This window comes from Mastomys coucha, unplaced genomic scaffold (genome assembly GCF_008632895.1).
Source record: "Mastomys coucha isolate ucsf_1 unplaced genomic scaffold, UCSF_Mcou_1 pScaffold21, whole genome shotgun sequence".
Taxonomy (NCBI): domain Eukaryota; kingdom Metazoa; phylum Chordata; class Mammalia; order Rodentia; family Muridae; genus Mastomys; species Mastomys coucha.
The window spans coordinates 104,449,753-104,463,861 of NW_022196904.1; the positions used below are offsets into that span (position 1 = coordinate 104,449,753).

Sequence of the window (14,109 nt, forward strand, 5' to 3'; positions counted from 1 at the left end):
CTCTCTCTCTCTCTCTCTCTCTCTCTCTCTCCCTCCCCTTCCCTTGCACAGTCATGGCCAATCACTTACTCCCTTCCAGGTTCCTTATTCAAGACTCTTGGAACCTCATACCCTGTTACACCATGTCTGGAGCCTGGTCCTCATTACAGCCCCATGAAAAGACAAATGCCTGTGTGCTGGCATGTCTACACTTGGGGGCCTCATCTGGATCTCTCTGCAGTCTTTCTAGGACACACTGCCCATCAGTGGAGAAGCACTTCCTGTCCACCTCTCTGCAATGCTTCAGTGCTGGAAACCATGAGGCAGTCAGATTCACTCACCCACCTTACCGCACACAGAATGTTCTTCACTCTAGCCCACAGCCTTGTGTATTTATCATGTCTGCCTTCCCAGTGAGTAAACAAAGGCACCCAAAAGTAACAGGCCAAGATGTAAGGCTTCATGGTTGAAGTGAATGGAGCATTCATTAGACTGGAGCAGAGACTCTGACCTCACTGGGACTTATTTAAAGATGTTTTGTTCCTTCTTCCACTGATGATGTTAGCCTAGACCTGAGGATATTATGTGAGGGCAGCTACCTCAGTGGTCTAGGATACAAAAGACTAAATATGCTTTAGACTCATCTACAGAGGTGTTGCCAATTTAGTATGGGACTTCATACTTGTAAAAGGAAAAAAAGGCCCTCTCCCCTTGTTTGTGGTAGGAATCAAACCCAGGGTCCCACACATGCCATGCAAGTCTACCACTGAACTTCAATCCCTAGCCCTGGGAAGTTCTGGATAGGCCAATGTGACTTTTCAAACCATGAGTTCATGAAATTATTTCTTCAAATTTATTTCTATTTTAGAGGTAGAAAAACTGAGATTGATTTTAATGTTGATAGATTACTATCAACATAGAATAAAATCTCAAACTTAAGATTTCTCTTTTTCATAAAAAGTGTGTTGATACTCCATAATAAAACAAATTCAAATGATCTTTGGTAGGAGTTACTGGGACTGGCAGCCAACAAGATATGTGAGCTATGGTTAGTGGGCAGTGCATGTCATAAGACACTCTTTGTGTTTCTTCAAAGTCAGTGCTGTTGACTTCATTTATAAAAAGACATAAAGGGCAAATCAGGGTTGTACCAAAAATAAAAGCAAGCGTTTCTCTCCATAGCAGGAAGACAGTACTTTGGGAAAGTCTAATCTTAGTTGCAAATGTCAAGATTACAAACTGGATCTTAGCTAAAAGTGAACCTCTGCCAGAGTGTTCCTGAAGGTACATTTGGGACAACCAGATTCAAGACAAAGCTGAAAGGGGAGCCAGGAAGGTAAGAAGGTCACATCTATTGTGGAATCCCCACATACACTCTACAGAGGCAGGACTAAGATCCACCAACCAAAAATGATCACCAGTTACCACCATCCACAGAGGTGAACAGAATCAGACATAGACACAGATAGACATAATAGTCCATGGTAAAGCAGCCTCACATGTACATCTGGGTCAAAACACACACACGGAGAGAGAGAGAGAGAGAGAGAGAGAGAGAGAGAGAGAGAGAGAGAGAGAGAGTGTTTAAGGCTCACTAGGACACATGGCAGAGCCTGACACCGAGAAATGATGAGGTCTGTCTGCTACGATGGAAAAGATGCTGGCAATGAAACCATGAGTGTGAAGAGCTTCACTTTCCTTGCTCCCTGCATGCATGCAGATCAGCTAATGATTTCAGCTCCTGGAACCTCATCTTTACCTGCAAATCGGAGTGATAGGAAGTTATCTATAAGGAGGGCTGTGAGGGCCAACTGTAGTTGATAACAACAACAACAACAACAAAATTCTTTGAGGACAGAACACTGACATCCACATATTCTCAAAACTGTAACTGCCAGAGGAGTTTCCTTAGGTAAAGAAAGAGGGCTAGTGTTACTTGCCTGGCTACTGCCAGAAAGACTTTTGTCAAGTGTGAGCTAGTGAGGACCAAAATGTCATATAAAATGAGTGTAAACAATTGTTATTGGCATCAACGTAAATCATTTCATATGCTACTAAGTGATTATTGTGTACTAAATAAACATGCCTAGAAAATAAATGTGTCCCTTGGCTCTAATGAGGTATTATACAGCATATAATATATATGTGATATATATTTCATATACTATACATGTGTGTGCACCATTTATCATATGTGCATGGGTCACTATTGCAAGGATTATAACATGTAACAGAGGAGGACTAAACTGAAGTCATACTATGTAAACTTAGGAAATGGATGCTGTCCTGAGATCTGGAACACGCACTGGCCCACATGCTGGGGAGTTGGGTCTTTTTTTTTTTTTTTTTTAAGATTTATTTATTTACTTTATGTGAGTACACTGTTGCTGTTTTCAGACACACCAGAAGAGGGCACCTGATCTAATTACAGATGGTTGTGAGCCACCATGTGGTTGCTGGGAATTGAACTCAGGACCTCTGGAAGAGCTCTTAACCCATGGGGTACAAGACCTTTCCCAATGCCCTTCTCTTTGGAGTAGGCAATAGCTCCAGTCCTTTCTGCTTCACTTCCCTCAAGTATAAAGTGAAAGCCTGTACTAAGTGGTATAGAAGCCACACCTCCTAATAGTGCCACTCCCTATGACCAAGCATTCAAACACACAAATCTATGAGGGACAAACCTATTCAAACCACCACAGACCCCATTAGCAAGTAAGCAAATGTGAACATCAAAACTGCCTGTGTGCTTATCTTCCTGCACTGTTACACGACTGTGTCTCACCTTCACCTGTGTACTTTGGTTTCTTCCCAGTTGTTGTTGTTGTTGTTGTTTTCCCCCACTAGCTCTTTTCCCTGTAGCACTGCAAATTGCTCCTAATTACTTTTTTCTACATTAAGGCAAACCACACAGTTCTGTTAACAGTTTTTCTTCCTTAACTCCAAGAGAACTAAACTTCAAAACTCTACTTATTGCCACTTATGATGTTTGAATAGAAGATGTTTTAAAATTAAGGTGAATGCAGCTCAATCACTGATACAGATAGGTGTATGGTACAATCTGGAATAGCTCACAACCCTGCTCTTAAACCTCACTGGTCCTTTAGAAGATCCAGTATGCCAAAATTCTTTCCACAATCATACTGAGAAAATATTTGTTCATTTTCTTTCCTTTCTCTATTATACATAAAATTGTGATCAAAATGCTATATGTCTAGAATAAAATTTAATGAAGAAGCAGAAAAGAGAGCCTGATGATTTGAAAAATGAGTCAGACACTAAAGGAGACTGTAAAATTTAAAAACAAAGCTGTTGACATGTTATTTTTGCTTTACAGAAAATAGCTAGTATTCAAAATGTTGCTAACTTTGATAGCCAATTGATTTATTATTGTTTTAAATAAGTATTCTAATGTTTCAGTTTTAATATCTAATATGATGGATGTTGGTTGTTATCATCCATGTAGTATACACCATACAAATTCCAAGTCTTTGAAGTTTTTAATAATTGTCAGGAATGTAGAAGGGCATTGAGACCTCAAGAGCTGAGGATACCCTGGCAGGAGAAAGATTAGACCTAGAAAGGTGAAGGCTTAGAAAGTGCCTGCCCTAGTGAGGGGCTTAATTAATAAGTATGTTCTATACATTGTCCAGATAATAGCTCCTACAGAAGCTGGACATATAACCACTACCTGACTAGGATGAGTCTTAACACATTTACTAGAAGTGATAACTGGATTTTGCATTTTGACCTAAATACTTGTAAACAAAACTGAAAGCTTCCTATCTGCTCCAAACCCTCACCTCTGTTCTTAAAAAAGCATCTTGAGTCCTGAAAGCCTGTACCAGGCCTCACCATTCTTTCCAGTGAGAATGCAGAGGAAATAAGAAACACAACCAAGTAAGTTTTTTTTTTTTTTAATGAATTAAGCCTTAAAACCAGTAGCTAGGCAACCAATGAAATAGCCCTGACAACAGGGAAGAAAGAGGGTAATGGTTGCATTCAGCCAGAGTCTACACACAGCACACAGAGCTGCCCAGTGTAATGGTTCAAATGCAAATGCAGCACTAATAAACCCTCATTGCTCTCTTCAAATTGTATAGAGCTTCAGATTTGTGTACATTCTTTAAGTATAACTGTAGATGTTCCTCTCAAAAACATGCAGGAACACATGTGTTTACGTAGCATGTTCCTGATAGTGGTATGGTCATTACAATGGATGTTTGGAGGCGTGATATATACCTTGGTTTAGTTTCTAAGTAAACCTTCCCTCTCCATCTTCTGGAGGTGTGGGAACCAAACAAGATGATGGAGAGAAGGCAGCTGGAGTAAAGTGCTCTTCACTGACTTTTGCCTCCCCACCAAGAAACAGGGACAGCAAAGCCCTTGATCTTGACAGATCAAGAGAGACAGTTTGTAATAGGTAGTATTTTTGGAGCATAAAGCACTTTTTAAAGTATTTATCATTTTGAAATTATCATACAATGTCTTTTTAACTGAGTGCTGCTCTTCTGTGCAAACAAAAATGATCATAGAATGTGCTCCTTCCTGTGAAATCTCCACTGTGGTCTACATTCTTCCATAGTATGGTTTTGGGAGCAAAGGAAACAGAGGAAACTGCAACTGATCACTCCAGTCAAACTGCAAAGACAATAAATAATCCCGAACAATCGGTGCTGCATACACTTGTTTTGAAAACAGTAAGATCCCACTGGTCTGTAAGGAGTTCAGTCCTTCCATAGTTTGCTAAATAATTTGCTCTCAGCCCCATTTCAGTTACTGTTATATGGCTGCATTGATCTTTTGATTATGCTTACCTTGTCATGCAACAGTAAATATCTGAACTAGCTGTGGAAATAACAAGACGGTGTGGCAACCAACGAGCAGCAGAGTCCAGCTTCCTGTTTCCCTTCCCCAATTAGAAGAGAAGCTTTATACACTGTGGTGCTCATGGGCTGAGCTTTGCAAAGTCAGGCAAGGAACAAGGATCTATACTTGGAAAAATGCAACAGTGGCTTTAAGAAACTAGCAACCAGTTTACAGTGTGCCTCAGTGAGGAGCGTATCATCGTCTTATTTTATTTGATTGGGAAAAAGCACCATTTGAACATGAGTAATGCTCTTTGCTATCAAACACCAGGTTTTTTTTTTTTTTAAGTAAGTTTTTTTTTTAAAAAAAGCATTATTAAAAATCTAAGTAATCAGAAGAAAACAAAGCTCCCTAGCCAACAACAGATCATGTTTGAATATTATTATCTTGTTGGCTATCCCCAGATTCTAGCAGGTTACTAATGTATGAAAGTTCCTCCAAGGATCAACAAGAAGGCTTGGCAGGTAAATCCACTTAGCAGCCAACCTGGAGATATGAGCTCAGTCTCCATAAGACACATGAAGGTAGGAGAGAACTGACTCCACAGAGTTGTTCTCTGATTTCTACACATGACATGTATGCCCACACAATCATGCATACACATTCCATAAACATAATAAATACAAGTTTATAACTTTTTCAAGTCCCTTTGGGAAAAAAGCAAAATGCACAGGTGAAGTTGTTAGCAGCTGCCTGTTAGGGTCTTCCAAGCCTTCACACTATTTGTAGACACCATAGCCCCTAAGGCACAGTGATTCCACCCTGTATCACTGGAGCCCATCAGAGAGAGAACAAAATTAGCACAGAGTTGACACACTACAATCTGAAAGTGAGAAAGAACTTCTCATGCGAGATGCTCCTTCCTTACACTATTCCTCAGACACTCCTCTAAGGAAAAGAGTCTCACCTTCATGTCATAGCTCTGACCATTGGAACTCAAAAAGGTAAAGTGATTTACTTAGATCAGAGTGTCAGAAAACATGACAGGGAGAACAGAGACCCGTGATGAATCAACACAGAGACCAGGCTGTCCTGTGTCTCATCTATTGTGTGGCCTTCCCAGTCATGAGCATGTGCGTGTGTATGTGTGTGTGTGTGTTTGTGTGTGTGTGTATGTATGCACATACATGTGTGTGTATGTGTGCATGTGTGTGTGTTTGTGTGTGCGCGCTTGTGTGTATGCGTGTGTGCATATGTGTGTGTGTTTGTGTGTGTATGTATGCATGTGTGTATGTATGTGTGTCTGTGTGTGTATGTATGTACATACATGTGTGTGGGTGTGTATGTGTGCATGTGTGTGTGTTTGTGTATGTGTGTGTGCACTTGTATGTGTGTATATGCGTGTGTGCATATGCGTGTGTACATGTATGTGTGCATGTGTGTGTACACGTGTGTGTGCATGTGTATGTGTGTGTGTGTGTGTATGTGTGTGTTTAGAGAGAGATATAGACAGAGATATATATCTGCATCACTCAACCTTCTGTTTATGGATCCAGAGCACAAGAACAGCCTGGCAAGGACAAGGCACCGTGGAAACAGAAAGCAGGAAGCTCATGCTTCTCTGTGTCTAGTTTTTCCTTATTCCACCAAATGTTTGAGACAGTCAGTATACAAGATTTTTTTTATGTCCCAGGCTTAAGGCTACCATAGAAAGTTGCTAGCTGAATCAGATACAATTCTCTATGTGGAAATAGTAACTTGGGATGAGAAGCACCAAGACTGAAATCCACTTTTGCTCTAAGTCCCAACAGTCAGGAAGCGCCTTCCTTTCTCTGGGGCTATTTCTTCTCTGTAACAAGTAGTCATTACCAGATGGATGTAATATTCCCTTCCATTCCCTCATACAAGGGGGTTATTGGTGGTGGTGGTGTGGTTGAATGGTTTGGTTTTATCAGATTTCAGCAAACCCAGGACCATGAACAGGTTCTCCACCAAACCTCCATCTTCGACTCTGTACTTTCAGTGACAGCCCATGTACTTCAGTTGCAGGTAAAGTATGGTCTTTGTGTCACTGTAGCTCATTTTGACATCTGCTGAGGGCCAAAATCTTTCTCAGTTCCCAGAGGGAGTAGTGGCTCAGGCCACATGTGTATGCCTGTGCAGCCTGCCTATTTCTGAGCACTGCAACCTGACATGATGCCTAAACAAGAACATTCTCCAACCAATCACTGAGTCCAGTCTTATATCAAACATACCACAGACCATTCATGAAGAGGGCCACCTGCCTCATCTCTCTCTTAGCCAGATACCCTGAGCTTAGTTAGCTCTAGGACATTTATAGGCAGAGTAATTGAAATTCTGCAGTGGATTTTCACAACAAAAATACTTAGAATTATCAGAACAATAAAGTGTGGTAAGGGATTCACATAGTATGATCTAATCACACTGGTGCTCCAGCACAGATGGGACTGGCTGGTGTTCTTGATGGGAAAAGCTAACTTAGGACAGAAACTCAGCCTCCTGCTGTCAGGATGCTCACAGTGTGTGTGTGTGTGTGTGTTTGTGTGTGTGTGTGTGTGTGTGTGTGTGTAGTGCTTGCACAGAGGATCTTGGAGATGATGGTGCAGAAGAGCTCCTGGGGTGCCGTTACAGTCTATTGTCCCCACAATCTATGTATTTAGCAGACCCTGAACACCCTGCAACAGCTCCAGAGATAGTCCACTGGGGCTGTTCTGACTGATCAAATTAGCAATGTTTTGGCATAACAGAGATTTGCTCAATAAAGTGAAACAGATCATGGGTAAATATGTATTCATATGGACACACATGCGAGCCTGTGTGTGCTATGGAAACACGGCTTTCCTGTTCCTAGTCCACCTTGGTTATACATACAGCATCTGTTTAATGACACCTAGAGTGATAAATGTGACAGGCAGTGGTAGACACTGGCATGTGATTTCCCCATCCACTTTAGCACTGGAAGGTTCTATCTATCCTACTTGGCCTTGCTTCAGCTAAAGTCAGTCACCTCAGGTCAAATCCTCTTCTCAGGGCAGCTGTCACAAATGGACTGACTGGCACTAATGTACAAACGCATCCTCCTCTCTGTGGGGCCCTGGAGCTTGTTTAAGAGTTGCTGCTAGAGGCACAGTACCACCATTTCCTCACCCAGTCCTGCTTTGACCCTGTCCCTCCTACAGATAGCAGTTTTTGAGAGTAACCCCCTGACACACACATACACACACCTGCCACTAACATCCAGCTACTGGCTTGCTTCCCAGGGATCCCAGGTGTGCTACATTCTTTTGTAAAGAATGTTCAAGTATGAGAGAGACGTATGCTTAGTTAATGACAAGGCTTGTGACAGCAATGCTATAACACTTACCTAAAACTGTGATAAGAGGTCCAAAAAACAAATTCCTAAGTTTAGCTTAAAGATCTTTATGTTTAAAGAAAACTGGGCCAGTAGTTCAATGGTGGCAATTTTGAAGCCAGATGGTAACCTGGATTTGTCCCAGTCCAGTTCCTAGTCTTTTTGCATATTACATACTTATCCTTTTGGTGTAGAAAGAAAGGTGAGAAGAAAAAGTGGTGCCCCTGTGAAAGGAAAGCCACTAAATTAGGATGGAGATCTGAGTTCTAAGAGAGCTAAAGCTGCTTTCAGGGCTCTGGATGGTTCTTTGATATATTCCTCTAACAGCAACAGGCCTAGTAAGCACAGGTATTCCCTCTAGAGGACAACGAGGCCCAAGTCAGGCCTGAGGTCAGCAGGTCTGAGATTCTGTAAGAGCTAATGAACATACACAGCATCCCTAAAGAGCTTGGGCTTCCAGTGTCCCAAATTCAACCCCAGTAAATTTACCTACTGACACAATGAGACCCTTCACTGGGAAGCCACAGCTTCCTGGTTCTGTGAAAACCACATTGCAGCTTACCTTGAGGGACTTGGTTCTCTTCAGCATGTTATATTTTAGGTTGTAGTTTATCAGTGTGTTCAAAGTCAACCTCACTTCTAATTTTCGTCTCATAACTTCCAAAGAAAAATAAAGTTTTCTTTTTCATTTTTAACTTCAGATGTCTTCCTCCCAAGTGAATTAAGAAAAGTCAATGGGAAGTAAAAACTAAGCTTTGGAATTTGAAGTGCATGGTGTCCAAATTTGACTGTCAGCTCCAACTGATCATAATAAGTAATTACATAAGATGCAAGGAACTAATTTTTTACTTTATAATTCTATGGGTAGGTGTGTTGCCTGAGTTTATGTATGGTGTTCCAGGTCCTATAGGAAGCTAACAGCAGCCACAGTATAATGAGAACTCAGGGGAAGTCACATCTTTACTAGGCTTTGGAAGGCCAGCTCTCTCTGAGGTTAATCTAGTCCATGTGAGGCTTGGACCAGCCCTATTAGCCCCATCCTGCTCCACACACCAGATGTCTCCTGTGTGACCCAAGAGTACAGCAGTAAGGTTGGGAATGAGTTATACATTTGCACCCCTGTAAAGGGTCACATGGTTTCCTTAAGAGAAAAGTGTCAGCCTTATGCAGCTGTGAATGTCCTTATTTTGAAGTAGAGCTTTTATAAATGTCATCAAGTTAGAGTAAGGTCACAGCGGATTAGATGGGTTAGAAAGTAGACACATAAGACAGAAGACATATGGAAAAGACAGGAGGAAATTGAGGTAGAGAAGACATAAGCCAGGGTTCCTGCAACAATTAGAAGCCAGGAAGAGAAGGGGAGGACATGCCAGGAGAGTTGCAAAGAGCAGAGCTTATAACACCACTTAGAGACTGGTCTTCAGAGCCACTTAGCTGAAGTCCCTGCCTCTCTACACAAGCCAGTGTGTCCTTACTTGGGAAAGGGTTACACATGAGCACCCAGATGGTCATGCCACACAGGGGAATACAAGTAGCACCACATACTTCCAACTTTGTCAGGAGCAAAGAGAAAAACTCTGCAGAGAACTGGGGAAACCACTGACTTTTCTCCATGATGCAAACACTGCCATGTGTCCTTACTACAGTCAGGAAGGATTGAAGCAAGGGGGAGGCTCCTGCCAGAGCTCAGCAGCCTACAGTATTCATTTACCAAATAAACACATGTAAGTAAGTGTCTTAACATTCACTTAACTACTATTACTATTGTCTATCACAGACTTCATCGGTCTCTCTACAATAGTCCCACATTTAAAAGTAAATACATAAGCATTTTCTCATAACTTAGTGCCAGGCAAGTATTTGTATGTATAAAAGGAGTGAGTTGTCTTATCAGGCACACTCCTCCCAGTCACCCCATTTCCACACTTCTTCAGGAGGCCAATGGTCTTCTGTATGTCAACCAGATCTCATTCACAGAGCGGACAGACCCAATGTGGGATGATCTGAAGAGGCTTCCCAGAACCCACCAGGTCTACCATGCTTTTCCCAGGCTATAACTTTTACCTCATGTCCTCTGCTGCTCCATCTCCCTTGACAGTCTGGCCACACTGGTCTGTACACCCATAGCTCTCCCTGTCTGGAGTGCCTTCCATCCTGTCCCTGTGGCTGCACCATGGCTTCCTCTAGGCCTCTATCCTGAGTCATAGGCCCAGACAGTTCTTACTGCCACTGGCCTCTCCCCTTTAACTTTCCTCGTGGCTCCTAGATGTGTATTGACTCTGCCTTGCATACTTGCTTGCTTCTTCACAGTCTGCTTCCCCTGTTAGTGTGTGTTCTGTTTAGCTCAGGCCTTTCCTCCAGGCTCTATCTCAGAATAGGTACTGAGTTTATGTACTTAGTCATTTGCTGGATCAAAATGATAAAAATCAAATACAGTTTAAAATTTGCTTGGTTTTGGTTTTTACTTTTTGATGGAAAACACAGCATTAAATTTAATGGTGAGCAACAATTCATTTAACTGTCATTGTGACCTTACGTTTAAATTCTTTTAAACATTCTTATACTCTATTTTCATTCTAATTGAATAATTTACAGTCTTTATTAGAAAGTTCCCAAGTATTTCAGAATGGGACAGAGAGACAGCAGCAGGCTGTAGGATGGGTACCTGGAGGCAACCTAAGTGCCAACCAGCAGGAACATGGCCCTGTGACACACAGGACAGTGAATTACAAGGTGGCCCTCAAGCTGGAAGCCCAGACCTTTGGTAGCAAGTTAGGACCTGCAGGCTTTAAGAAAAAGAGATGAGGGGGCTGGCGAGATGGCTCAGCGGGGTAAGAGCACTGACTGCTCTTCCGAAGGTCCTGAGTTCGGATCCCAGCAACCACATGGTGGCTCACAACCATCCGTAATGACATCTGACACCCTCTTCTGGTGTCTGAAGACAGCTGTAGTGAATTGGGCTGGAGCGAGCAGGGCCGGAGCGAGTGGGCCAGCAGAGGTCCTGAGTTCAATTCCCAGCAGTCACACACATGATGGCTCATGGCCATCTGTACAGCTACAGTGTACTCATACACATAAAATAAATAAAATAAATCTTTAAAAAAAAAAAGAAAAAGAGATGAGTGGAGCTGGTGGGCATGCCATGCAGTGGAAAGGGATGCAGGATTACCTTCTCGTTCCTGCAGTTGCTCAGCGCCATGTTGTTCATGGAGGACAGCTTCCCATCAGCTCCATGTGGCTGCTGCTGCTGCTCCCGCTGGATCTGTTCTCGCATCTTCCGAGCCTCCTGAATGGCTTTCATCACTGTGTCCTGGTCCCCAAATAGGGCAGGAGAGTTGAGACTGGATAGTATATCTGCATACACAGGGTGCATTATTAGAAGTGTGTGGGGGGGCATGGTGTCTCATGTGCTGGTTACGATCTACTCCCTGGGGTAACACTGTATTCTTTAACAAGGAAGGGACACATTTGTTATTAAGGAAACTACAACACTAGTTAGAGAACAGAACGTTAAGTCAACCAAGCTGTACAGGTTCAGGGTGCAAGTAGTCCATGGAGGATGCCCCAGCACTGCTGGCTGTGTGGTTGTTTTTTACCCTCTCACAGGTGACTGGTCCTAGGTTCTAATCTTGTACGTACTGGGGGGAATATTTCCCTGCTTGTGCCTTCAGTATCAATGCCTCTATATTCTAGTCCTAGATCTATTGGGAGGGCAACTGCTTTGCATGTGTCTGTAATTTATGTAAAATCTTTGCTGATCTGTGGGGGAGGGACAAGATGGGGGTAGGGAGAGAGGCAACTGAGATTTCTGTCCAGATCCTCTGTTATTTGGTGTGCTATGTGGAGGAGAGAAGTTTGAAGCTCAACAGAATGAGACCTAAGAGGGCACATGTGCACTATGGTGACATCTATATGTGTGTTATGTGTCCACTGCAGGAGCGAGGGGGCGGGAAGGAACACACCACGCTCTCCATTTTCTAAGAGCTGGCTGGTTAATGAAGCATTCTTCTTATCATGCTGCCTCGGTTATTTACCAAGAGGATGACAACCCTGCCCCACCCCCAGCTTGGACACCCACTGTTCCCAGCCCTCTCCCCCACCCCCGCTCCTGACAGTGAAGCAGTATGTGTGGCGATGGCTTTCACATGAGCACAAATCCTAAAATCAAGTAAGAATAAACATTTTCTTTCATTATATTCTGTGTAACCCAGGGGGAAAATGAAATGGAAACTAATTTTCCTCTATGCCTTGCATTTTTCTCAGCTTAAATGAATACTTTTGATTGTTTTTTTCCACTTTGAGACAAAGGAGGGCAATTATTTGATTACTGATAGATTTCAGCTGCTGTTGTATATTTGACACAATCTACTTGTGTAAGGCCCTTTGTATTTCACCACACATGTGTGTGAGAGGCAGGTATGCATATATGCATATACCTCACACAGAGAGGAACAAGGAAACCATACTACAATCAAGCTTATATCATATGCCTTGTATGTACGATGTGTGTACATATATATGTGTATGTATATATACATACATATATATATATGTATGTATATATGCACACATACACAGATATATACATATATATATATATATATATATATAGAAAATGTTGCAAAATGTTCCAAAAACTATCTATGAAAATGTTTTTAAAAGTCAGTTACTTTATTATAAAATATTAAAAAGCATTTCTTTTGCTCGGTAGTTTGCTGATTAAATAAAAGATCACTTTTGCAGAATATTATTTGCACAAGATTGCTGTCCAACAGCTAATGCTTTTGCTCCTGCCCATCTGCCTTCTGACCTAAGAAGCTGCTGACAGGAGTAGGGCCTGGGCCATACCAGCTCTATCTCTGTCCTTTTGGATGCACAGCCCAGGCTGCAAGTACTTTCCAAACAACATGTGAAAGTAGATTGTAAAAAGCCACTTCAAGAAGCAGGCCTTTGTTTTCCTTATGTTGGTTCTCTTTTCTCATCTCTCAACTCCCAAAATGCCAGCCAAAAGAAACAGTTCGTGTTAATGTTCTAGATGCGTAATCATTGTCCCTGAGGGGCCCTGACAGGATTTGAGATGCTATGGCTCCTAGGAGAGGAACCTAATTGGAAGTCAGAACAGGCTGCTGTCTACATCCTAGCGCCCCAACTGCCAGTGGCAATACCACATCTTACTGTCAGAAGACACACTCACACTAAGCCCAGTTGAGTGCACCTCTAACCTTGAGCTTCCTGAGAGTTTAGAGTTCTGAGTGAGTGACCTGAGTATAAGTCCTGGTTCTGCTAGTTCACAGCACAAGGTCTGGGGCTCAGTCATTCTACCTAAAAGAACTACACTACCTAACTTGTAAAGTGAAATTAAACAAAGCAGCAAGACTACATATAAATTATGATGGCTTTATCCACACATTGCTGTATCTAATTATGATAGGCAATAAGGTTCCATGATTCGATAACTCAAGGAAGAGGACATAGTGAAGAAATGGCCAGTCTAATTTCCAACCCCCCTCCCCAGTGTCTTTACTTGGAAACCAAGGGACAGAGGAGTCTAGCAACAATCCCCTTAATGCGCTGCTGTATTCCTGCTGACAAGCTACGTCCTGCCCTTGTTTCATCCTACCTGAGCAGGTGAGCTTGCTGGGATCCACCTATCATCTTCTTTTAAAATGGAGACTGCAAGACCCTGTCAGGTGGACTATTCTCTTAAGGCCTTCAGGAGCCCATGAGCTATACAATACTGTTGACCTTTCAGGGCTTAGGAAATCTGAAACCACTCCAGTCATTAACTTTTTGGTTCAGATGTGTCCTTGTAAAAATCTATGCTTTTACTATATACTTTTCAAACAGGACCAAGAAAATACCTTCAAGTCCTTGAAAATGCCCTTCAAAGGGCAAGAAGGAAAAGGCATATTGTAACATGCTTCTTGCATGAAGCCAATTCTTGATGCCCT

The 14,109-nt window shown here is 42.3% G+C and overlaps 1 protein-coding gene across 20 annotated transcripts in view; it reads right to left on the reverse strand.

The window, feature by feature from the left end:
- Sox6 (SRY-box transcription factor 6) overlaps window positions 1-14,109 on the reverse strand; it is a 618,663-nt gene that overhangs the window by 59,698 nt on the left and 544,856 nt on the right. For all 20 annotated transcript variants that reach the window (XM_031387977.1, XM_031387981.1, XM_031387985.1 and 17 more), the window contains one exon: window positions 11,328-11,512. In XM_031387977.1, coding sequence (XP_031243837.1) covers window positions 11,328-11,512 — 185 coding nt within the window. The remainder of the gene's footprint in view (window positions 1-11,327; window positions 11,513-14,109) is intronic.